Raw genomic sequence first — 20,043 nt, forward strand, 5'->3', positions numbered from 1 at the left:
TTAAAAGAAAAGAGAACACCATACAGGGTTAAATGGAAGTTCCTAGGACAGCTTGGGCCATACCACAATGGAAGCAGACGATGCAAACTGTACTTGGCTGAAAGGGGCAAAGATCCTACAAAATCCAAATAATCCTGGTGCCCTCTTAAATTAAAATGAAGTTTCTAGTTGGTGTCGTCTGGTGAGTTGCCTATATTATGTGGAGCTAGAATAGACACGAAACCAAAGGTAACTTTCTGACCGGTCATAACCGATGACTACATAAAATATATATATCTATGTGTGTGTGTGTGTGAATGAGAGAGAGAGAGAGTGTATGCATACATATATGTATGTATGTATAGAGGGAAGGAAGGGTGGCTGGATGTGGACGACTAGCTTAGTTGGTTAAGACCTTGGGCAATTAACGCGAATGTCGTGGGTTCGATCCCCATATTGGCCTGACTAAATTTTTCGATGGTGCTTGTCCCCAATATGTTTACAGCTCGCAGTTTGCGTGTATCGATTGACAAGCGAATTTCTCACCGACACAGACTTACATATTGCACCGTCCACATCTTTCTGTTTTGCTCTTCAGATTTGAACCGATTATATTTTTTGGTTTATAATTTCTTTATTTGAAGGGACTTAAGGAATTTTAAGAACTTCTTTAGCGGGAAGTTTTCAAATATGAAAACATTCAAAAAATCGCAAGTGGCGAGGGATTGATCCCAGTTCTTGATGTTGCGGTTCCTACGCTCGTGCGAACAACAACAAGAAATAGTTGAAGACGACGTTTGTCAGAGGAATTAGTGCGTTGGTTGTTTCTAGGCAACAGCCATCGTTGTTAGTTACACGGAAAGACCAGAGGAAGCTTAAAGCTTTTAGTTTTAATATAATCTACAAAACAGTCACTTGTTTATTTGTCTCTGAACGAAAACACACATGAAATAGAGTATCACACACACACACACTCACACCACTATACATATATCATAATTCAAAATGTCTTCTAAGAAGAAATCTACGAAAACTGCCAAAAAAACTAAGAAAAAAGACGGTTTGACATTATTTACTTTTATCTACGATTTAAAAAATATTGCCAGTTGTTGCTGTTGTTGTTTCTGTTTAACACCAGGCCACCCCAGTCCTGTCTAATCCTTCATTATCATGTGTAATTTTTAGGTATCATTTCTAAGACAGCAAGACATGATTCAAAGGGATTTGAGCTGTTATTTTAGCAGACTCTCTGTTGGTCCGTGGCTCATAGGTATAAGCCGTTGCTGTCGATAATGTTGAACTCTAGGTATTATCCAGATCGAATAGCCAGGCGAGGGATCAAAGGCATCCCAACCATGACCTCTTGTCCCATGTACAGGGAACCCAGGATCACACTATCCTATGGATTCTTTGGTAGGGTGTTAGAGTGTGATTTGGAAGAGATTTAATGGTTATTTCCAGAGGGGCAAACGTGCACATCGATGCCCAGTTTTAGCCTAGGGTTTGTCTGCTGCAGATGCAGACGTCTTCACTTGGGTCAACCTTGCTATTGAGACACCAGTTATTTTCGATATCTGTGCCTTTTTTTCTTCTTCGTGTTTGTGTGGTCCTAGCTGGAAATAGAGTTGTCCTCTTGCAAGTAGTTAAATGTTCCCGATCAACCGTGTAATGGTTGTTGTTGTTGTTGTAGGCAAGCTGGAAAAGGATGAGAAATTTCAGAAATCACTGGTTGAACTGAATGCCATGAAAGATTACATTGGTAAGTATTGTTACACTTGTCCTCCAGTTTTGGGGGAAAAACTAAGAAATAGGGAGTTGAGTCTGTGTATGTCTTTCATTCTCCCTGTCTCTCTCTCTCTCTTTCCTCGATCACTCTCTTTCATCTCTCTCTCTTTCTCTCTCTCTCTCTCTCTTTCCTCGATCACTCTTCCCTCACCTTATTTTCTATCGCTCGCTTGTTATCATTCTGGATTACCCCTTCACTTACTCTTCTCTCTCTCTTTCTCTTTGGCTCCTTTCCCATCGGTTGTGAGGGAAAGAAAGGGACAGACACAACAAAGAGAAAGGTTCTCTGAGTTTCGCTGAAGATGAAACGACCTTTTGTATTTACTGGGAGCTGAGTGAATGGGGACAATAGAGAGTAGAGAGGACGTTCTAGTCTTCTCGAGGACAGAACAACTGCTCTTGCAGTGGGGCTAAGATAGAATACACCATAAAGGAGGCTGGCAGCGACAGGGGTATCCAATCCAATAATGACCATGTCAACAAACATGGCATATGCAAGCGAGATGTGGTCCCCATGGCAAGAATAAGAACTGACTTCAAATCATGTTGACACATCCAGCCCATCTAAAACACCTGGGTACCTTACCTGTAAAATGGTGGGGGTGATGATTATGACGACGACGACGACAACGACGACGATGATGATGATGATGATGATGATGATAATCATCATCACAATTATGCTACTGGTAATCATGATGATGATGATGCTGACAGTGTGTGTGTGTATGTGTATAAGAAATTTTTATGTAGGTCTCTATATGCATGTATGTATGTATGTATATATAGATATATATATATATAATTGAAATCATAAAACTTGTAATTACAGCTCAGCGTGATGTAATGCTTATGGAAAGTTTGGCAGCCGGCGAAGAACGGCACAAAGAGCTGAATCTGTTAAAAACAGATTTTGAGTCACAGAAAGGTGATTACAGGTCAATAAGAGCTGGTAAGTGTTGTTGTTCTTGTTGTTTTTGTTGTAATGAGATCAGGGTGGCATTGTGGGAAGAGGGTGAAGCAGTTGTGACCTTCTTCCATGAATTTGTGGGAAGGTGGATGACTGCGGCAGAAATGGTTAAGGTGAATGGAATTACTCCAAATATGTAGTTGTGTATTAGAGAATAACAATGGGGCAAGGGTTTGTGTTGTTGGGGTCTGGATGGTCCTGGATGGACCTGGATCTGGCATTTTGTTGGTTTTCTGTTGTTCTTTTGTTTATATTGATTGTTTTTAACTGCAAGTAGAGCAGAATTGGATAAAATTGCTATGTTCGTTTTAATATGTCTCCATAGATATGGCACGGCAGTACAAAACCATGGAATCTGAAATGAATGCAAGGATACTTGTTTTGGAAACTGAGTTGACGACCTGTCAAATAAAGTTAAGTAAGTAGCCCCAGGTTGGGCTTTTATTTTGTATTGGTTTAGAGACAGAATTACTAAGCTGTAAATGAAGGTTTAATTAATATGATTAATTTAACAATAATAAAAGAATCCAAAGAAAAAACAAAATTTGTATAGTCTCTCATTTTCAAATCATCATCATGTTTTATTGTTAAGAGCTTAAAATGGAACATGACAGTTCCAAAATAAGAAACTAGCAGAATAACCTCAGAAAAATAAGATTTATGTTGTAGTTTGATTGTGCAATCACGAAAGAGTGAGAATCATTAGAAAATAACAGAATTTAGATTTGTAGCCGTTTCAGTCATTTGCATTATCAGATGATCAGTAGTGTCTGATGTGATGCAGTTTTATCTCATTGAATTCAATTCATTTGACTGAAACCTCACAAGGTGGTGCCCCAGCATGGCCACAATCCAATGACTGAAACAAGTAAAAAATAAGAGATTGACAAAAGTAGGGCGACATCATGAAATGAAAACTAACCAGTGACACCCGACAACTACAAATGAAATTTGTTGACCGATGCCAACAAAAGGACAGATCAGTGAAAAGCTGTTAATTGCAAATCAGTGAATCTTTGATTTAGCAAATTAGTTGATAAAATGGACAGTGAAATGGAATAAAATGACACAGTTGGTATTTTTCACAGGTGAAAAAGAAACAGAATTAGTACAGGCGAAAAAAAAAGCTAAACTTCTTATGAACCAGAAACAGGAAGAAATTGAGATTTTTCAGCGGAAGAACAATGCAATGGAGAATTCCTACAAAAACATACTTCATGTAAGGGCTCACAATCATTTCTCTGATTTTTAATTCTCAGTTCATTGTTTAATTAACATGTTGCTATATTTTCAGCCCCCAACTGATATTAACCTGACCCCTATCATATTCCTCTGTCTTTTGCTAACATCAATTTTACCGTTATTTCTCAGTTTTCTAACAATAAATTAACTCCTATTTCTCAACATTTTGCAAATATTTGTTAGCACACTGGGAAAAATGCTTAGCTGTAGTTGGTAAAATAAGTACCAGTTGTGTGCTGGGGGTCAATGTAATCGACTTTTCCCCCCCACTCCCCGGAACTTGCTGACCTTGTGCCAAAACTTAAAACTGATAATTTTCCTTCATATGTGTGTTCATGAGCAACCTGTTCTGTCGAGTGGATTGACTGGAATACTTGTAACTGGAAACATACCAGTTTATTTAATTGTTAATTAATTAATAATTTAATTTTATTCAATTATTCGGGCAGTGGAGCTCAGTTGGTTGCAAACGTGGGTGTGTGGTGAAGAATTTTGTTGTGCAATCATGTGATTCCAAATCTGGCAAGTGTAACTGGGAAGATGGAAATGTTACCATAAGTCTGCTGGATGGACAGAAGCTGTTGTCTGGTGATAGACTGAATCTGTTACCCAGTTTAACGTAAGCCCATGGGATTCCTGGGTCCCTTTTCCCAGAATTCACTCTTCTATAATTCATTTCTCAGAAGCTCTTTTGCCTGAAGATAACTCAACATCTTCGTCCTTTGCAACAAGCCATATAAGTGTGAGTCTTCTATGATTAATTCCATTCACATCAATGATGTTTTATTGGAATGTTAATTCACCCCAGCACATGACTGCTACTTTGTCATATCAAACGGAGAAGAATGGAAGACAAAGTTGACCCGAGGATGCAAAAGCTAGGACTTAAATACCACAAGACATTTAACTCTAACATTCTCACGATTCTACCATGAGGTCTCCTACTCCTCCTCCTCCTCCATAAAAATTCATATATTTATTTAAATGTCTTTTTATGTATTTATTTCAGGGGGCTTTGGATAAACTTGTGTCGAAAATGGAGATATCAAAAGAACAATGGGAGAAACGAGCCAGAATGATTCAGGCCAAAAATAAGAAAGTATTTCTTGAATTTGGCTTAAATCCACTTGATTTGTAATATTTTTGCCTCAAGATTTTCTGCTCCACAAGGTATGGCTTCATCTTTGTCTTGAGACAATTGTATTCTCTGAACCAGCTCATGGTTCAGAGCACATTATAGTAGTAGTAGTCGTAGCAAAGGTGTAGAGTGGACACAGCAGCAGAGTTATGGGTGCAAGGCTGGTTCACGTCTGTCAGTGATTGATTTTCAATCAGTGGAATGTTGGTGGTTTAGCCCCAGGTCAGCCTTATGGGTTAATTGTATTCATCTCGCCTTTCATATGAACCAGTCATGAAGAGTTATGTCCCTTCGCTTGTCTAATTTGGTTTTTCTGAGTCACGAGACTTGTATTTCAATCTCCCACAACTATTAAACTCCATTCATATAACAAATAAAAGTATACTTTAAAATAAAAATTCCAAATATCAAAGCAAAATTTAAACAATAATTAAACAATTCCCTTCAGTTTGAATAAATAAAAATATTTGCACAATAAAAGTAAAGTAATTTGTTTTATTTCGCCTCTGTTCGTAATGACGTCCATTATCATTGATGCATGCAAAATTATGAAAGATTCCAAAAGATTGACGTTGGACAAAAAGAAAAATTATACAACGAGCGAAAATGTTGGGTAGGGGTGAGTGTATCAGGAGCATTGTACAAAAAGACACTTTATATGATTGTATGAAAGACACTTTATATGATTGTATGAATTAAAAGTTTATAATAAATAACTCTAAATATTTTTTTAATCTCAAACAGCATTTACAGTATTTTTTAATTTGACATCATGTCATTTTTAAAGCCATTTCTATACCATTCACATTATTCATATATCATTGAGTTATTTACCCTCCTGTATAAAATTTATGTAAATCACGTCATTAAAATTGCAAGTGTTTGATTATTCGTACCATGTGGCGTTTATATCTTTTATATGTAATTCTTTTTATCAATTTCGTTGTGTCCAGGGATAGTCATTCTGCTAATGTTGAGAATACATGCTCTGGTTCGATTCCACTCCTTTAGTATTAGTCAATTGGTTAAAACTCAACTAATTGATTGTTTGTTTAACTTGGTTGACCAATTAGTCAAATTTTTGGTCAAAGCTCTTTATATCAAATATCATTTATTTATAGTCTTATACAATTTAAGTATAATTTTTTATATCACATATATACGTATTCATTAAGTATCATTTTTATATAAGATATACACCATTTATCATATCAATTATATATAATTTATAACGTATATCATTCACACTTTTGTTGATAAAATATTTCTTTGTCTTTTAATTAAATGACAGAGAATGGAAGAGTAGAGTTGCAACTATGATGGCACTTCTTGTCCGTCCAGCTTTACAATGAACATAAACACACTGACCAAGTTGTTGATAATAGCTGATGAAAGCCAGAGCTTGAGTGACCTGCCACAAGCTGGGTGTCCCAACGAAATCTTCAACTTCCATTCCAAAGACAACATAATTGTAGAGGTGAAAAGGAAAAAGTGAGAAGGAGGGAAAGAGAGTGAAAATTAATTGTTAATTAATAAATCATTTTTTTATAATTACGTTTTATTGTCTTTGAATTGTTTCAGAAAATAATGACTTTATTATTTCATAAACCATCCCACTTCCAACATAAATATGTATTGAGTAATTTTGTGTGTGTGTGTGTGTGTATGTGCATATATGCACATATACACACAATGTGTGTATTTGCATGCACACACACACACACACCTTTTCCATAATAGATATGTGTGTATGTGTGTGTATATATATATATATATATACATACATATATATATGTATATATGTATATATATAAAACAGCATGGGAGAGGGACATTCAGTGATAGAGATGATGATGATGTGAAAGAGAAGGAAGAGGATGCGGTAGGAGAGGTGGTCATGGTGGTCATGGTGATAGTAATGATGACGTAATGTTTGGACAAAAAAGTTAATGCTTGTAATTCTTCAATTTTTCTTTGTTAAATCCTTGTGTGTTTATGTACCTATGCGTGTGTGTGTCTGTATGCACGTGTGTGTATGTATGTGTACAAATGTTTGTGTGTGTGTGTGTGTAGGTAAACGATGTCTGTGTGGTCGTTTTCTTTTGCACTATTGTTGGTTAAATCACGAGGAATTCTTTAGTATTTCAAAGAATTCACTGCTGTGTGGGATGGCAAATGCCAACCCATTGGCATATCATTAACATAACATACAAACTGAAGGCCATCAAGCAGAATCTCTGTCATCCGACGCTGCCTTCTCTTGTCAGCTTCATCATTTCAAGTTCTGTCCATCATTCCTCCTCTATTCTGCTTTGTGCTGTTGTACAGGACACAACAACTGGTCACTTGAAAGTGTTTCCTAGTTTGACCAGTGACACATTCACACACACACCTGACAACAAGAAAACAAAACACTATTTTTGTTCAGTGGTGGTCATCATACTGAGTACAGTGTGAAGTTGCAGAGTGAGGTAGGTTCATATTCAATTGTAAGACACTTTTGTGATTTTAGAATTTCCATAACTTAACTCTCTCTCTCTCTCTCTCTCTCTCTCTCTCTCTCTCTCTCTCTGCTGTCTTGCTCTCTGCTTCTCTCTCTCTCTCTCTCTCTGCTGTCTCGCTCTCTGCTTCTCTCTCTCTCTCTCTCTGCTGTCTTGCTCTCTGCTTCTCTCTCTCTCTGCTGTCTTGCTCTCTGCTTCTCTCTCTCTCTCTCTCTCTCTCTCTGTGCTTGTCTCTCTCTCTCTCTCTCTGTGCTTTTCTCTCTCTCTCTGTGCTTTTCTCTCTCTCTCTGCTTTTCTCTCTCTCTCTGTGCTTTTCTCTCTCTCTCTCTCTGTGCTTCTCTCTCTCTCTCTGTGCTTCTCTCTCTCTCTCTGTGCTTCTCTCTCTCTCCCTCTCTCTCCCCACTCCTCTCCCTTTCTGTTGCTTTTACAGTAGTATTTGATCCTTGGACCTCGTTCACCCAGGCTCTTGACAACCGATGTTGGTGTGTTTATATCCCTGTAACTTAGTGGTTTGGCAAAAGACACTGATAGAATGGATACTAGGTTTACAAAGACTAAGTCCTGGGGTTGATTTCTTGAACTAAAAAACCCTGTAAAGTGGTGCTTCAGCATGGCCACAGCCAAATGACCAAAACAAATAAAAGAATAAATGAATGCATTTAATAAGGTATTCTTTGAGATTAGTTGGTAAAAAAACATTTTGGGATGCAGGACTGAGTTGATGCTGAAAGCTTTGATGACAAGGCCTAAACCTTTAAAAAAACAACCAGGATTTGAAACTTGTTTTTTTTTAATCTCATTTCAGACAAATTGGTTAAAATTGTTTTTTGACAAACGGGAATATCTACAGAGGCAATGGATCAGTTTTCTGCAATTGGAACATCAATCCTCAACAAAGTTGCATTCTATCCGTCCCTTTTCTACAATTATGCCTTGTATTTAGCTTCCTTTCGTCATTGGTATGTTCGCATAGACAACTCAATCATCTTTGGTGCCTTACCATTTCGGCAAATGGCCACACAAGTAAGATTTATTTACATGTATATGTACGATTGTATGTGTGTGTGTGTGTATGCATATATGTGTATGTATGTATATATGTGTATGCACGTAACATGTATGCATGTGTGTGTGCACATAACATGTATGCATGTGTGCATGTATGAATGTATGTATGTATGTATGTCTATATATATTTGACCACAGTCTAATGACTGAAACAAGTAAAAGGCGAAAGATAAAAGGTTATATAAATGCATAAATATGGCCCCTTCGTTATGGGTCACTCAGTACACCACTACCCCACCCCGCCTCCTCATGGATCCACTGATATCTTTTTACAGCTGAGCTGACTGAGCCAGTTTACAGGCATTTATAGTTCAGCTGTCTGACATCTTACTAATGACCAAATAAGGAAGCGTCTAAGTAAGTTATTCAACATGCTAGAAATAGCAGTCAAATGTCTATCAGAATCAAACCCCAACAGAACTAAACAAGGAAGGATATATTGAGTAACATGGTTCTTAAAGGTTGGCTATGGCTGGATTGCATTTGATCATAGGTCTGTTCAGTGAAGGTTTTGATTGGGTGTTAGAGGACAACAACAACAACAACAGCAACATCTTAACCCTTCAGCCTCTTGTGGTGTCATCACAGTGAAAAGTCTCATTGGATTCAATGACAGTCTGTTCGTTAATTAACTTTTAATGAAAATTCTGATTGAGTTAATTTAATTTTTCTTTTCTCTTTTCGTTCCAGTTGGTGGAAAAGGAAAACGTAAGAGGTGTTCTCTCAGCCAATGAGAATTTCGAAACAAAGCATTTTACACCATCAAAAGAGGTATAATCCATCTCGGTATTATAAGGACATCACCACCACCACCACCACCACCACCACCACCACCACCACCATCATCATCCTCTTCATTTAACATCCGTTTTCAATGCTGATATGGGTTGGGTGGTCTGACAGGAGCAGGCAAACTGCAGAGCTGCACCAGGTTCCAATCGTCTGGTCTGGCATGGTTTCTATGGTTGGATGTTCTTCCTTATACCAACCACTTTACAGAATGTCTAAAGGGTGTTTTTTCTGTGGTGCCAGCATGGGATAGTATGTATCATTATATAACGAAATATCAGTATGTAAATCAATCAGTCAATCAATCAATCAATCAATCAATCCATCCATCCATCCATCCGTCCGTCCGTCCGTCCGTCCGTCCGTCCGTCCGTCCGTCCGTCCGTCCGTCCGTCCGTCCGTCCGTCCGTCCGTCCGTCTATCTATCTATCTATCTATCTCCAGGGTGCATAAGATATTTGAGGACAGATTTATGTTTATAAAAAAAAAAAGCAGATATATAATAACAGATAATAACTTTATCAAAAAATACTCTGAGGATAAAAATAAACCTTCTTTTCTGTAATGTTCTTCAATAAAGCCATCTTCAGCTTCAATAACTGCTTCTATATGAGATCTAAATCATTTACCTGCTCGAATCAAGTGGTCCTGGTTCATTTTGGACATTACTCTGACTGTGGCAGCTTTCAAAGAATCTTTGGTGCTGTGGCCATGTTCATTGACCTCTCTCTCAACGACACTGCATAACCTGGCGTTTCCCAGGTTATTGAAAATAATTCAATTTAAGAATGCCTTTTAAATCTCTAATAAAAAAATGAAACATGGATTATGCAGTTCTCAACAGTTATTAGCTGAGCTACCAACTGTATTTGCCAATAACATGTTTTGTCCGACATTCTCACTGTTAGAATTGTTAAAAAAGCAGGGAGTTCTTTGTCTTTGCAATCACCTTCAATTGTCATTATTTATTTGAAACACATTGATCCTGAAAATGCATAAATTTGAGAACAGCTGCCCCCTGGGCGCTCCTCTCCTATTAATAAACACGTTTAACAAAAATTGTATCAGATGATCATCATCATCATCATCATCATCGTTTAACGTCCGCTTTCCATGCTAGCATGGGTTGGACGATTTGACTGAGGACTGGTGAAACCGGATGGCAACACCAGGCTCCAGTCTGATTTGGCAGAGTTTCTACAGCTGGATGCCCTTCCTAACGCCAACCACTCAGAGAGTGTAGTGGGTGCTTTTACGTGTCACCCGCACGAAAACGGCCACGCTCGAAATGGTGTCTTTTATGTGCCACCCGCACAAGCCAGTCCAGGGGCACTGGCAACGATCTCGCTCGAAAATCCTACAGGAGCCAGTCAGGCGGTACTGGCAACGGCCACGCTCAAAATGGTGCATCTCATGTGCCACCCGCACAAGAACCAGTCCAGGGGCACTGGCAACGATCTTACTTGGCTTGCCGGGTCTTCTCACGCACAGCCCATTTCCAAAGGTCTCGGTCCGTAGTCATCGCCTCGGTGAGGCCCAATGTACGAAGGTCTTGCCTCACCACCTCAGCCCAGGTCTTCCTGGGCCTACCTCTTCCACGGGTTCCCTCAACTGTTAGGGTGTGGCACTTTTTCACGCAGCTATCCTCCTCCATTCTCACCACATGTCCATACCAGCGCAATCGTCTCTCTTGCACGCCACAACTGATGCTTCTAATGTTCAGCTTTTCTCTCAAGATACTTACACTCTGACGGGTATTCACATTGACATTACACATCCAACGGAGCATACTGGCTTCATTCCTTGCGAGCTTACGTATGTCCTCAGCAGTTACAGCCCATGTTTCACTGCCATGTAGCATGGTTGTTCGTACGCATGCGTCATACAGTCTGCTGATGTGAGTATAAATGGATTGGAACAGATCTGGAAATCAATCACAGTTGAATTGTGTAGAGTTTCTAAATACACGATGCTTTGAATGTGTCCTTTAATTGGTGTATAAAGGAAGAGATTTGGGGGACTTCCAAGTTGTGAACATCCTACATATAATTGCCCATGAGAGAAGCAAGGAGAATGAAAAAATAAATCAGAACTGTATTATTATTTCCAATGTCAAATTGTTCACGTACCTCAAGTATGGTACAGATTGATCCAGATGTTTGGACATGCATAGAGGACACACACACACAGGCAACATATTTCATATAGGAAGATAATGTACGTTTTTAGAAAATAACTATAAAATGCAATTATAGAGAATCATTTTATTAACACTGTTTCTCTCTCTCTCTCTCTCTTTCTTTCTTCCTCTCTCTTTCCTTCTCTTTCACTCTCCTTTATATATACATATATATGTTTCCTTCTAAGGAATGGAAGGATCTTGGTGTTGGTTTCCTCCAAGTGGAAGTTGAAGATTTCGTTGGGACACCCAGCTTGTGGCAGGTCACTCAAGCTCTGGCTTTCATCAGCTATTATCAACAACTTGGTCAGTGTGTTTATGTTCATTGTAAAGCTGGACGGACAAGAAGTGCCATCATAGTTGCTTGTTATCTCATGATGGTGAGGCCAACTCTACTCTTCCATTCTCTGTCATTTAATTAAAAGACAAAGAAATATTTTATCAACAAAGTGTGAATATTTCATCTCATGTGTGGTTTAAATGCGTGAAATAGAAATAATTTATGAAACAATTTATAAATGATTCAACTAATAAAATACAAGATATTTAAATGTTATTAATGCTATATAATATATATTTTATAATTGATATATAAATACTATACACATTATACAATATATTGTTATAAGAATTACATAAATATTTGAGATAGTGAAGGATGCATGAGAAAAATGCCTTATAAATGCTATAGAATTTGGATGACATATAAATTATATATATATTATATATATAATTTATATGTCATCCAAATTCTTTCTGTTGAAGAGCGTAGCTCGAAACGTCAAAGACTTTCCGTATTCCCGAGCGTCATACTAATATATACTTTTGTTATTTACACCACCTGTCCTCGTCTGTTGTTATTTTTTGTATATTCTCCCATATATATTATATACATATAGACATACATATATAAACAAATGTATATAAGCATATCTATCCAAATGGCCTTCTGTGTGTGTGTGTGTGTGTGTTATGAATAATATATAAGTGATGTATGAATTCTAGAAATTCTTTGTAATATATAATATAAATGATATAAATATCTGGAATTCATAATATACAAACGATATTATACTTTGACATGTGATATTAATGATAAATGAATTAACCAATGGATAATGTAACCTTTATAACTATAATCAAACTTTGCATGTGTGTGTGTGTGTGTGTGTGTCTATTCCTGCAAGCTAATGAAATACTTGTTTTGATTACATTAACGGGAGCTGTACCTAAGACATGCTATCTAGTTACAACTAGTTATATTGATCCAACAAGAGTTAAATGTCTTGACCAAGGCTATTGTTGTGTTGCCAGTCCAATTCCTAACCAATGTCCTCTCTATTCGATTCCCTTTTTATACCGAACATGTCTATGTATTTACAGAAGAACCAGTGGGATGACGCAACAGCATGGAACCACATCCTCTCCAGATGCACACATGTACGACTTACACAGCAGCAGCAACAATTCCTCCACTTCTTCTATTTAACTCAGACCAGCATGTAGAAACTAAGAACCAGATGATTTCCAACTCAGACATGCTTCCACCTCCATTCAGTTTACAAGAAACAGTGACTCAACGTATATATATCAGCTGAAATCAATTCAAGATGAACTCTTCTTCTGAAACCTTGGGCGTCCCTCCACAACAACTTGTATTAAACTAACTTTAACAATTTGATCTCAACATATGACTTTTAGCTCAATGTATGACAGCCACAATGCATCATACAATAACTTCAACCCACAAGGACTACTTTCACTCAAAATACAACAGCCTCAACTCAATATATAAAACAATCTCATCTTAATTAATATGATCTCACTCCCAAATTATTTTATAACAAACTCAACTCTTTTGATGAGTTCACTTCAAAGCAAGATGGCCGGCACTCAGCTAAGCCTTCACCTGTCAGCTGCCTTTATGTAAATTGTTGAATTATTCAAAGTGAAGTAAATCGTTTAATGTTTACTTTGATTGTTGGTATTTTTATTTGGAAATATATCTCTGTTTGTCATAATAATAGTTTCAAGTTTGGCACAAGGCCAGCATGTTCAGGTGGGGGGCTAAGTCGATTGCATCACCCCTCCCCCATGCTCTGCTGGAACATATTTTATGTTTGTTGTAACAATGGACTTTAAAAAGCAAAGTGATTAAACCGACAATTTTGTGATTGCCTTAGTTATATTATCGAGCAAGGGACGTAACGCAAATGGGAATGGTGAACCAACCTGGTCCAAGATTTTCTTTGACACATTTACTCTCTAACAACCCCCAAACAAAATAAATAGGGCTTCTCAAGGCAGTCAAAGGAACGTATTTATCATAATATCTGATTATACTGTTACAGCCATAGTTGTTTCTATTCTTATTTAACCCCCAAATCAGTCCTGATCGAGTAGATCTGTGATCAAATGCATTTAAGTTATTTTAAGGCATTGTATATCTTGGACAACATTAGCCAATGTTTCATCCAACTCATTTTATTTATTTATTATTTTTTTTTGTATAGTAGAGTGATAGGATGGCGATTTGGCTTCTATTTGCAGCAGTTCAGTCGCTCATAAAGAAATTTTTTTGTCTGGAAAAGCTTATCGCGAGGTTTCTGAACAAGGGACATAACTCTAGCCGAGTGGCTGAGAAACGTGTTCTACGCTTACTTTGTGAGGACAGTTCTTTGTATAGTAAAAAGGACCCTTTTTGTGTCAATAATCCCTTGTATCTGGTGTCTCTAAACCAATGGGAGAGAGAAAGTCCCTATGTGACTGCTGATTATGCTGGAAATAGCAGTCATTTTGATTTTAAGGGTTCGGTCAAAAGGAATGGGTTCGAATCCCTGAGACTAGTCAGATGTTATTTGCTTTATATTCTTAATGCGTTGGCTGGGCTCTTGTCATTTGCAGACCCTCTGATACTAGCAACATCAATGTGGGCCATGTTTTTTCTTGAACAACCACAAATCAATGAATTGTGTGATGGCTGATGGCACTTTGATATAAGCAGCAGACAATTCCAGAGATATTCTGATATTTTGAGAAGAAAGAATTTGGCAGGGAATCTTGCAAGTGGGGAATTCAAGTACAAACAAATTAGAGGCAGACAGAAGCACTGAATTACATGGACAAAGATTGAGAGGATCAATTTGGTGTCTAATTAAAGCCTTGCTTGCTTATACTAACCTTTTTAAACATTTTCTGTCGAAGAGAATATAATTGTCTCAAGACAAAGATGAAGCCATACCTTGTGGAGCAGAAAATCTTGAGGCAAAAATATTACAAATCAAGTGGATTTAAGCCAAATTCAAGAAGTATTTTCTTATTTTTGGCCTGAATCATTACACCATGTTCTTCCAAATGATCTCTTGTTCTATTGACTTTCAACACAAGGTCATCAAAAACTTCCTGGAATAAACAAATAAAGAAATGTTTTTCATTTAAGATGTAACAATAATAATAATAATAATAATAACAACGATCCTTTCTATGATAAGAGCAAAGCCTGAAATTTTTTTTGCAGGGGTGGGGTGGTAGTGGCTAGACAATTACATCGACCCCAGTACTCAACTAGTTCTTATTTCATTGACCCTGGAAGGGCAAAAGGCAGAATTTGAACTCAGAATGTAAAAACATGAAATGCTGCTAAGTATTTTGTCTGGCATGCTAACAATTCTGCCAGAGAAAGTTATTTTACTAAATTCTTCAACATATTCAAATCAATAGAAATAAAGGTAGTCAAGAGAAATATGGTAACGAAAGGTTTAAAATGCCCAAGAGATGCCATGTGCCATGATGGTCCTCCAACTGACTTGAAGAGAAGTTCCATTCTCAACTGATATAAAGGAACATAACCTTTCCAAAAAACATTAATAAAGGAGCCTGTATGTGTTAGATAAAGCTTTAAGAAATAACAGCCAAATTTACTCAAATCACACCTTACTGCTTCTGGAAAAAAGACTACATTGGATAATTTTAATTTGAATGTATTATTTGTGGAAAAGACAGGATAATTATGGTTGGAATACTTCTAACCAACAATTTTTTCAAATGTTTTCCTTTTATTTTTCTCTACCAGAATAAATGGGATGACTTTTATTGGAGAAATTGTTGCCTTCTTTCCAATTGCATGATCTCCATATTGCTAATGACTCAACAAAAAGATAAAAATTGATAAAAATTCAAATACAAATGTAATTTTAGTAGAGAATTGTATGAAGTTGAATGAGATGTGTTCCAGGATGTATTCCAAGACATTACGAAACTCTTATAGGAATACATTCATATTTAATGAAGGACATACAACCATGAAATTCATTCTTTGACCCAGAGAAGATTTTTGGTGGCAGTTTTATGTGAAAAGAATATTGAGAAGTAGGGAATTAATGCTGGTATAACACTGAGTAGAAACTGATTGTTTAATCTGAAGAAAAAATTAAAGATAAGAAACAGTTTAATGTTAGTAAAATATTAAGAAATCGGAGTTAATTTATTATTAGAAAAATCTTGAGAAACAATGGTAAAACTAATGTTAACAGAAGACAGAAGAATATGATAGGGGTGAGGTTAATGTTAGTTGAGGGCTGAAAATATAGCAACATGTTAATTAAAAAGGAAACTGAGAATTAAGGATGAGGCAATATGAGGCTCTTACATGAATTATTTTTTCATAGAAATTCTGTATTGAATTTTGCTGCTGGTGAAGAAGATCAATTTCTTTCTGTTTTTCTTTAAGATGGTGCATTGTTTCTTCTTGTGAATTCAACAGTTTTGCTTCTGTTTCACCTGTGAAAAAGAGTCTTCAGTTTTGAATTTTACTCAAGTTTTCAGTACTGTTATCTCCTGTTATCATTTATTTGTCTGTCTGTCAGTTTGCCTGCTAGCTTGCCTGTCTGTCAGTCTGTCCATCTGTCCATCTCTCTGGCTGGCTGGTCATTCTCAAAAGGCTGACCCTTACAAAGGAGATGACAGAGGAGCAGAGTGTGTGGCACATTGCTGACTCAAGAAGACCTGCCCACCACAACAGAATTGAGATTCTAAAACCAAAGGTGTCATGTAAAAAGCACCTGGTACACTCTGCAAAGTGGTTGGCATGTTAGGAAGGGCATCCAGCCATAGAAACCAAGCCAAAACACACTGTGGAACCTGGTATGGCTCTTACCAGTTCCATGTCAAACCATCCAGCCCATGTTAGCATGGAAAATGGATGTTAAATGATGATGATGGTGATATATCACTATCGTAATCAATTAACGTCTGCCTTTCATGCTGTGTGTCTATAAACACAAGCTTAACAAAAACGAAATTATTTTACGAAATTTTTCATTGTTTTTGAAATTAATTCAAAGTCTGTATCAACAGAAATATGGCAACAAAAGTTAACCATTTGAAAAAGCCAAGTAATTCTGTTTCCGAACCAAAACAAAACTAAATTCAACCTTGGAGTACTTACATAACTTTTGCTTACAACAAGCCAGTTTGGTTTCCAGAAGGTGTACCTTCACACTCATTTCTGATTCCATTGTCTTGTACTGTCGTTTCATTTCTAGGAAGAGATATCAGAATAAATACATTAAAGCTAGGGACCTGTTATCGGGAATGTTGTCAGAATGCAATCCCAGTTCTCTGTTGGTCGAGCAATGAGATCAGAGCTTTGTGGATTATTACATTCTTAAGAGGATTAACAGTGAATGTGAGTAGTAACATAATCAAAGACATTTTAGCGATTAATAAAGATCAACTGAACAGAATACTCCAGAAGCTATTCACTCCGAAGACTATGCACAGTTCTAGAAACATCTGACCTGAAAGCGCTACCAGGAAGTATTACTGTTTCAGGATAAGCTCCAGATGTGTGAAAGGGCCATTAGTTTGGCATGTCCAAAACACGTTCAAACTGATGAAGTCAAATGGGGAAAAAATTATATATAAGCAAGCAAAGACAGACATTTATACCACACAGAAAAGAGAAATGATAATTTCACAAACACAACTAACAATGAAGACTGCAACGAAGGCACAAATTTGCTAAAGTTGTAAATGAAGCAGAAATTCTTTTGAATATAAGTAATCTCTAACAAATAACAGAATGTGGCATTGGGGTCTGTTGACAGCAAAGAGAAAAAGAGACATATATCTACCTATCAAAACGAATAAGGATTTTCAACATATCCTCAAAGGAGACATCAAAGGAATTGGATGAAATATTGTGGTGCTTCTCTGACTGGGGTGTACAATATTGTGGCCCCCAACTCAATTACACTAACCCCACCCCAGGCTCAACTGGAACTAATTTTATTGATTCCAAAAGAATGAAAGGCAAAGTCAATGCTGGTGTCATTTGAACACCTGAGAGTAAAGGGCTAAAAGAAATGTAGCTAGCCATTTTGTTTGCTGTATCCCTCCTCCTCCTCCTCCTTCTCTTCCTACTACTACTACTACTACTACTACTACTACTACTACTACTACTACTACTACTACCCCCCCCACCACCCTATGATGCCAACCTGATCCCTAAATACATACAATTGACCCCAAACAATAGAATAATGATGAGACAACACTTACGGTCTGAAACTGACTTGTAATCCCCTTTCTGTGTCTCCAGATCAACTTTCAACATATTCAGTTCTTTGTGACATTCTTGCCTGTTTGCCACACTCTTCATAAGCAGCGAATGGCGGTGAGCTGAAATTACAAGTTTATCTCCTTTAATTCACATCATATACATGTGGGTGTGTGTGTGTGTGTGTGTGTGTGTTGCCCCTTTTGTATATATATATATTTCACAAATCACCATTTGAGTAAAACAGTGATGGAGATGTTCACATTGGTGGTTGCCATGACAACTGGTTGCTCGGTTCTTTTAAAGAAGAGACAGAATAAAAATGAAACAAAATAAATATCTTTCATTCTCAAAAACTGGAGAGGGATGGTGAGAGGAAGGGAGTGGAAAGAGGTGGGGAAGAGAGAGAGAGAGAGAGAGAGAGAGAGAGAGAGAGAGAGAGAGAGAGAGAGAGAGAGAGAGAGAGAAAGAGAGAGATATTGAAAGTGTGCATGTACACGTACCCCGCCCTCCCATTTCCAACTTTTATCAAAGCAGAGGTATAAATGTTAAAATTCTTACCCAGATATTCTTTCAAATTATTCAGTTCAACAATTGATTTCTGGAATTTCTCCTCCTTTAGTCTATCGTCAATAGTTTGGCCTTCTGGAATTACAACAATAACAACAATAATAATAAAGCCAACCATTATATTGTTCATTGTGAAAACTTGAAAAAGAGAAAATCTGGATTTCCTGCTTCAACCAGGCAAAAATTAAAACGAAAGAAAACACATCCACACAGAAATAGCAGCCGCATCAATAGCCTGACTCCGTCACATGGACACAGAAAGAGTAGGAACCAAACAGAAACTGAAAGAAGCCTGTTGCACACACACACACACACACACACACACACACACACACACACACACATATATATATATATATATATGTATGTATATGTATGTGTATGTGTGTATTCACAAGTCACTTATGGATGAGGAAAGGAGTACTCAATCCATGTGCAAAAGTATGTTGGTTTTTAATACTAATCTCTTTCGTCGGAATAAAAAGTGACGATGCTGTAATGGAAACAACGCCAAAGCAAGAACACCAGAAGCAAACCAACAGAAGCAAGAGACAGGGGGAGGGGGGACAGGCTGACACTGATCGGTAAGAAAGAAGAGACGTTTGTCTTGCTTGAAAGAGCAGCCAAATCTTCCTCAAATTTCGGTCAATAGTTTTAAAACTAGAAGGTCTCTCTGAATAACGTAATCCTAGATACACTATGCGTGAGTGTATGATGGGATTGTTATTGTTTACTCCCAGATTCGCTAAAAAGGGCTCACCTGGAGGTTGAAACAACATCAACAATAACAAGAACAACGACAACAAGGGGATTGAAAACATCGGCAACAACAACACGAAGTCGACGACGACAACAACAACAGCAACATAATCTAACGTCAAAAAATAAAATGAAGTCAAACCATCTTTTTTGGCAGGTTTTTTGGCAGTTTTGCCAGATTTCTTCTTAGTCGACATTTTCAGTTGGTGTATGTACGTCTTTGTGAATGTGTGTGTACGTCTATATGTGTGTGTATGCGTGTATGTGTGTGTGTGTGTGTGTGTGTGTGTGTGTGTGTGTGTATGAGTGTGTGTGTGTGTGTGATACTCTATTTCATGTGTGTTTTCGTTCAGAGACAAATAAACAAGTGACTGTTTTGTAGATTATATTAAAACTAAAAGCTTTAAGCTTCCTCTGGTCTTTCCGTGTAACTAACAACGATGGCTGTTGCCTAGAAACAACCAACGCACTAATTCCTCTGACAAACGTCGTCTTCAACTATTT

The 20,043-nt window shown here is 37.3% G+C and overlaps 3 protein-coding genes across 9 annotated transcripts; 2 read left to right on the plus strand and 1 right to left on the minus strand.

The window, feature by feature from the left end:
- The first annotated feature begins 839 nt into the window (after positions 1-839).
- LOC106867605 (dynein regulatory complex protein 12) lies at positions 840-6,514 on the plus strand. Its single transcript, XM_014912524.3, has 7 exons — positions 840-1,039; positions 1,670-1,738; positions 2,597-2,716; positions 3,060-3,152; positions 3,823-3,953; positions 4,986-5,146; positions 6,406-6,514. The coding sequence occupies exons 1-6, from the start codon at positions 985-987 to the stop codon at positions 5,112-5,114; spliced, it is 597 nt and encodes a 198-aa protein (XP_014768010.1). The 5' UTR covers positions 840-984; the 3' UTR covers positions 5,115-5,146; positions 6,406-6,514.
- LOC106867606 (phosphatidylglycerophosphatase and protein-tyrosine phosphatase 1) lies at positions 5,653-13,623 on the plus strand. Of its 6 annotated transcripts, none has more exons than XM_014912528.3 (5): positions 5,653-5,733; positions 8,421-8,638; positions 9,374-9,454; positions 11,840-12,031; positions 13,035-13,623. In XM_014912528.3, exons 2-5 carry the CDS (start codon positions 8,471-8,473, stop codon positions 13,155-13,157), a joined length of 564 nt encoding a protein of 187 aa, XP_014768014.1. In that variant the 5' UTR covers positions 5,653-5,733; positions 8,421-8,470; the 3' UTR covers positions 13,158-13,623. The 6 variants fall into 6 exon arrangements, with proteins under 6 accessions (XP_014768014.1, XP_089194021.1, XP_089194022.1 ...); XM_089337895.1 differs by lacking the exon at positions 5,653-5,733 and adding an exon at positions 6,474-6,605; XM_089337896.1 differs by lacking the exon at positions 5,653-5,733 and adding an exon at positions 6,510-6,638.
- Positions 11,722-19,935, minus strand: LOC106867608 (dynein regulatory complex protein 12-like). Of its 2 annotated transcripts, none has more exons than XM_089337894.1 (7): positions 19,682-19,935; positions 18,772-18,855; positions 18,213-18,332; positions 17,098-17,190; positions 16,300-16,430; positions 14,893-15,053; positions 11,722-12,058 (listed from the first exon to the last, which is right to left on the minus strand). In XM_089337894.1, the coding sequence occupies exons 1-6, from the start codon at positions 19,734-19,736 to the stop codon at positions 14,925-14,927; spliced, it is 612 nt and encodes a 203-aa protein (XP_089194020.1). In that variant the 5' UTR covers positions 19,737-19,935; the 3' UTR covers positions 11,722-12,058; positions 14,893-14,924. The 2 variants fall into 2 exon arrangements, 1 of the variants encoding a protein (XP_089194020.1); XR_016237479.1 differs by having other exon boundaries at positions 11,927-12,058; positions 14,832-15,053; positions 19,682-19,876.
- Positions 19,936-20,043: the final 108 nt, after the last annotated feature.

Source organism: Octopus bimaculoides, chromosome 20 (assembly GCF_046866305.1).
Source record: "Octopus bimaculoides isolate indiv1 chromosome 20, ASM4686630v1, whole genome shotgun sequence".
NCBI classification, from domain to species: Eukaryota; Metazoa; Mollusca; class Cephalopoda; order Octopoda; family Octopodidae; genus Octopus; species Octopus bimaculoides.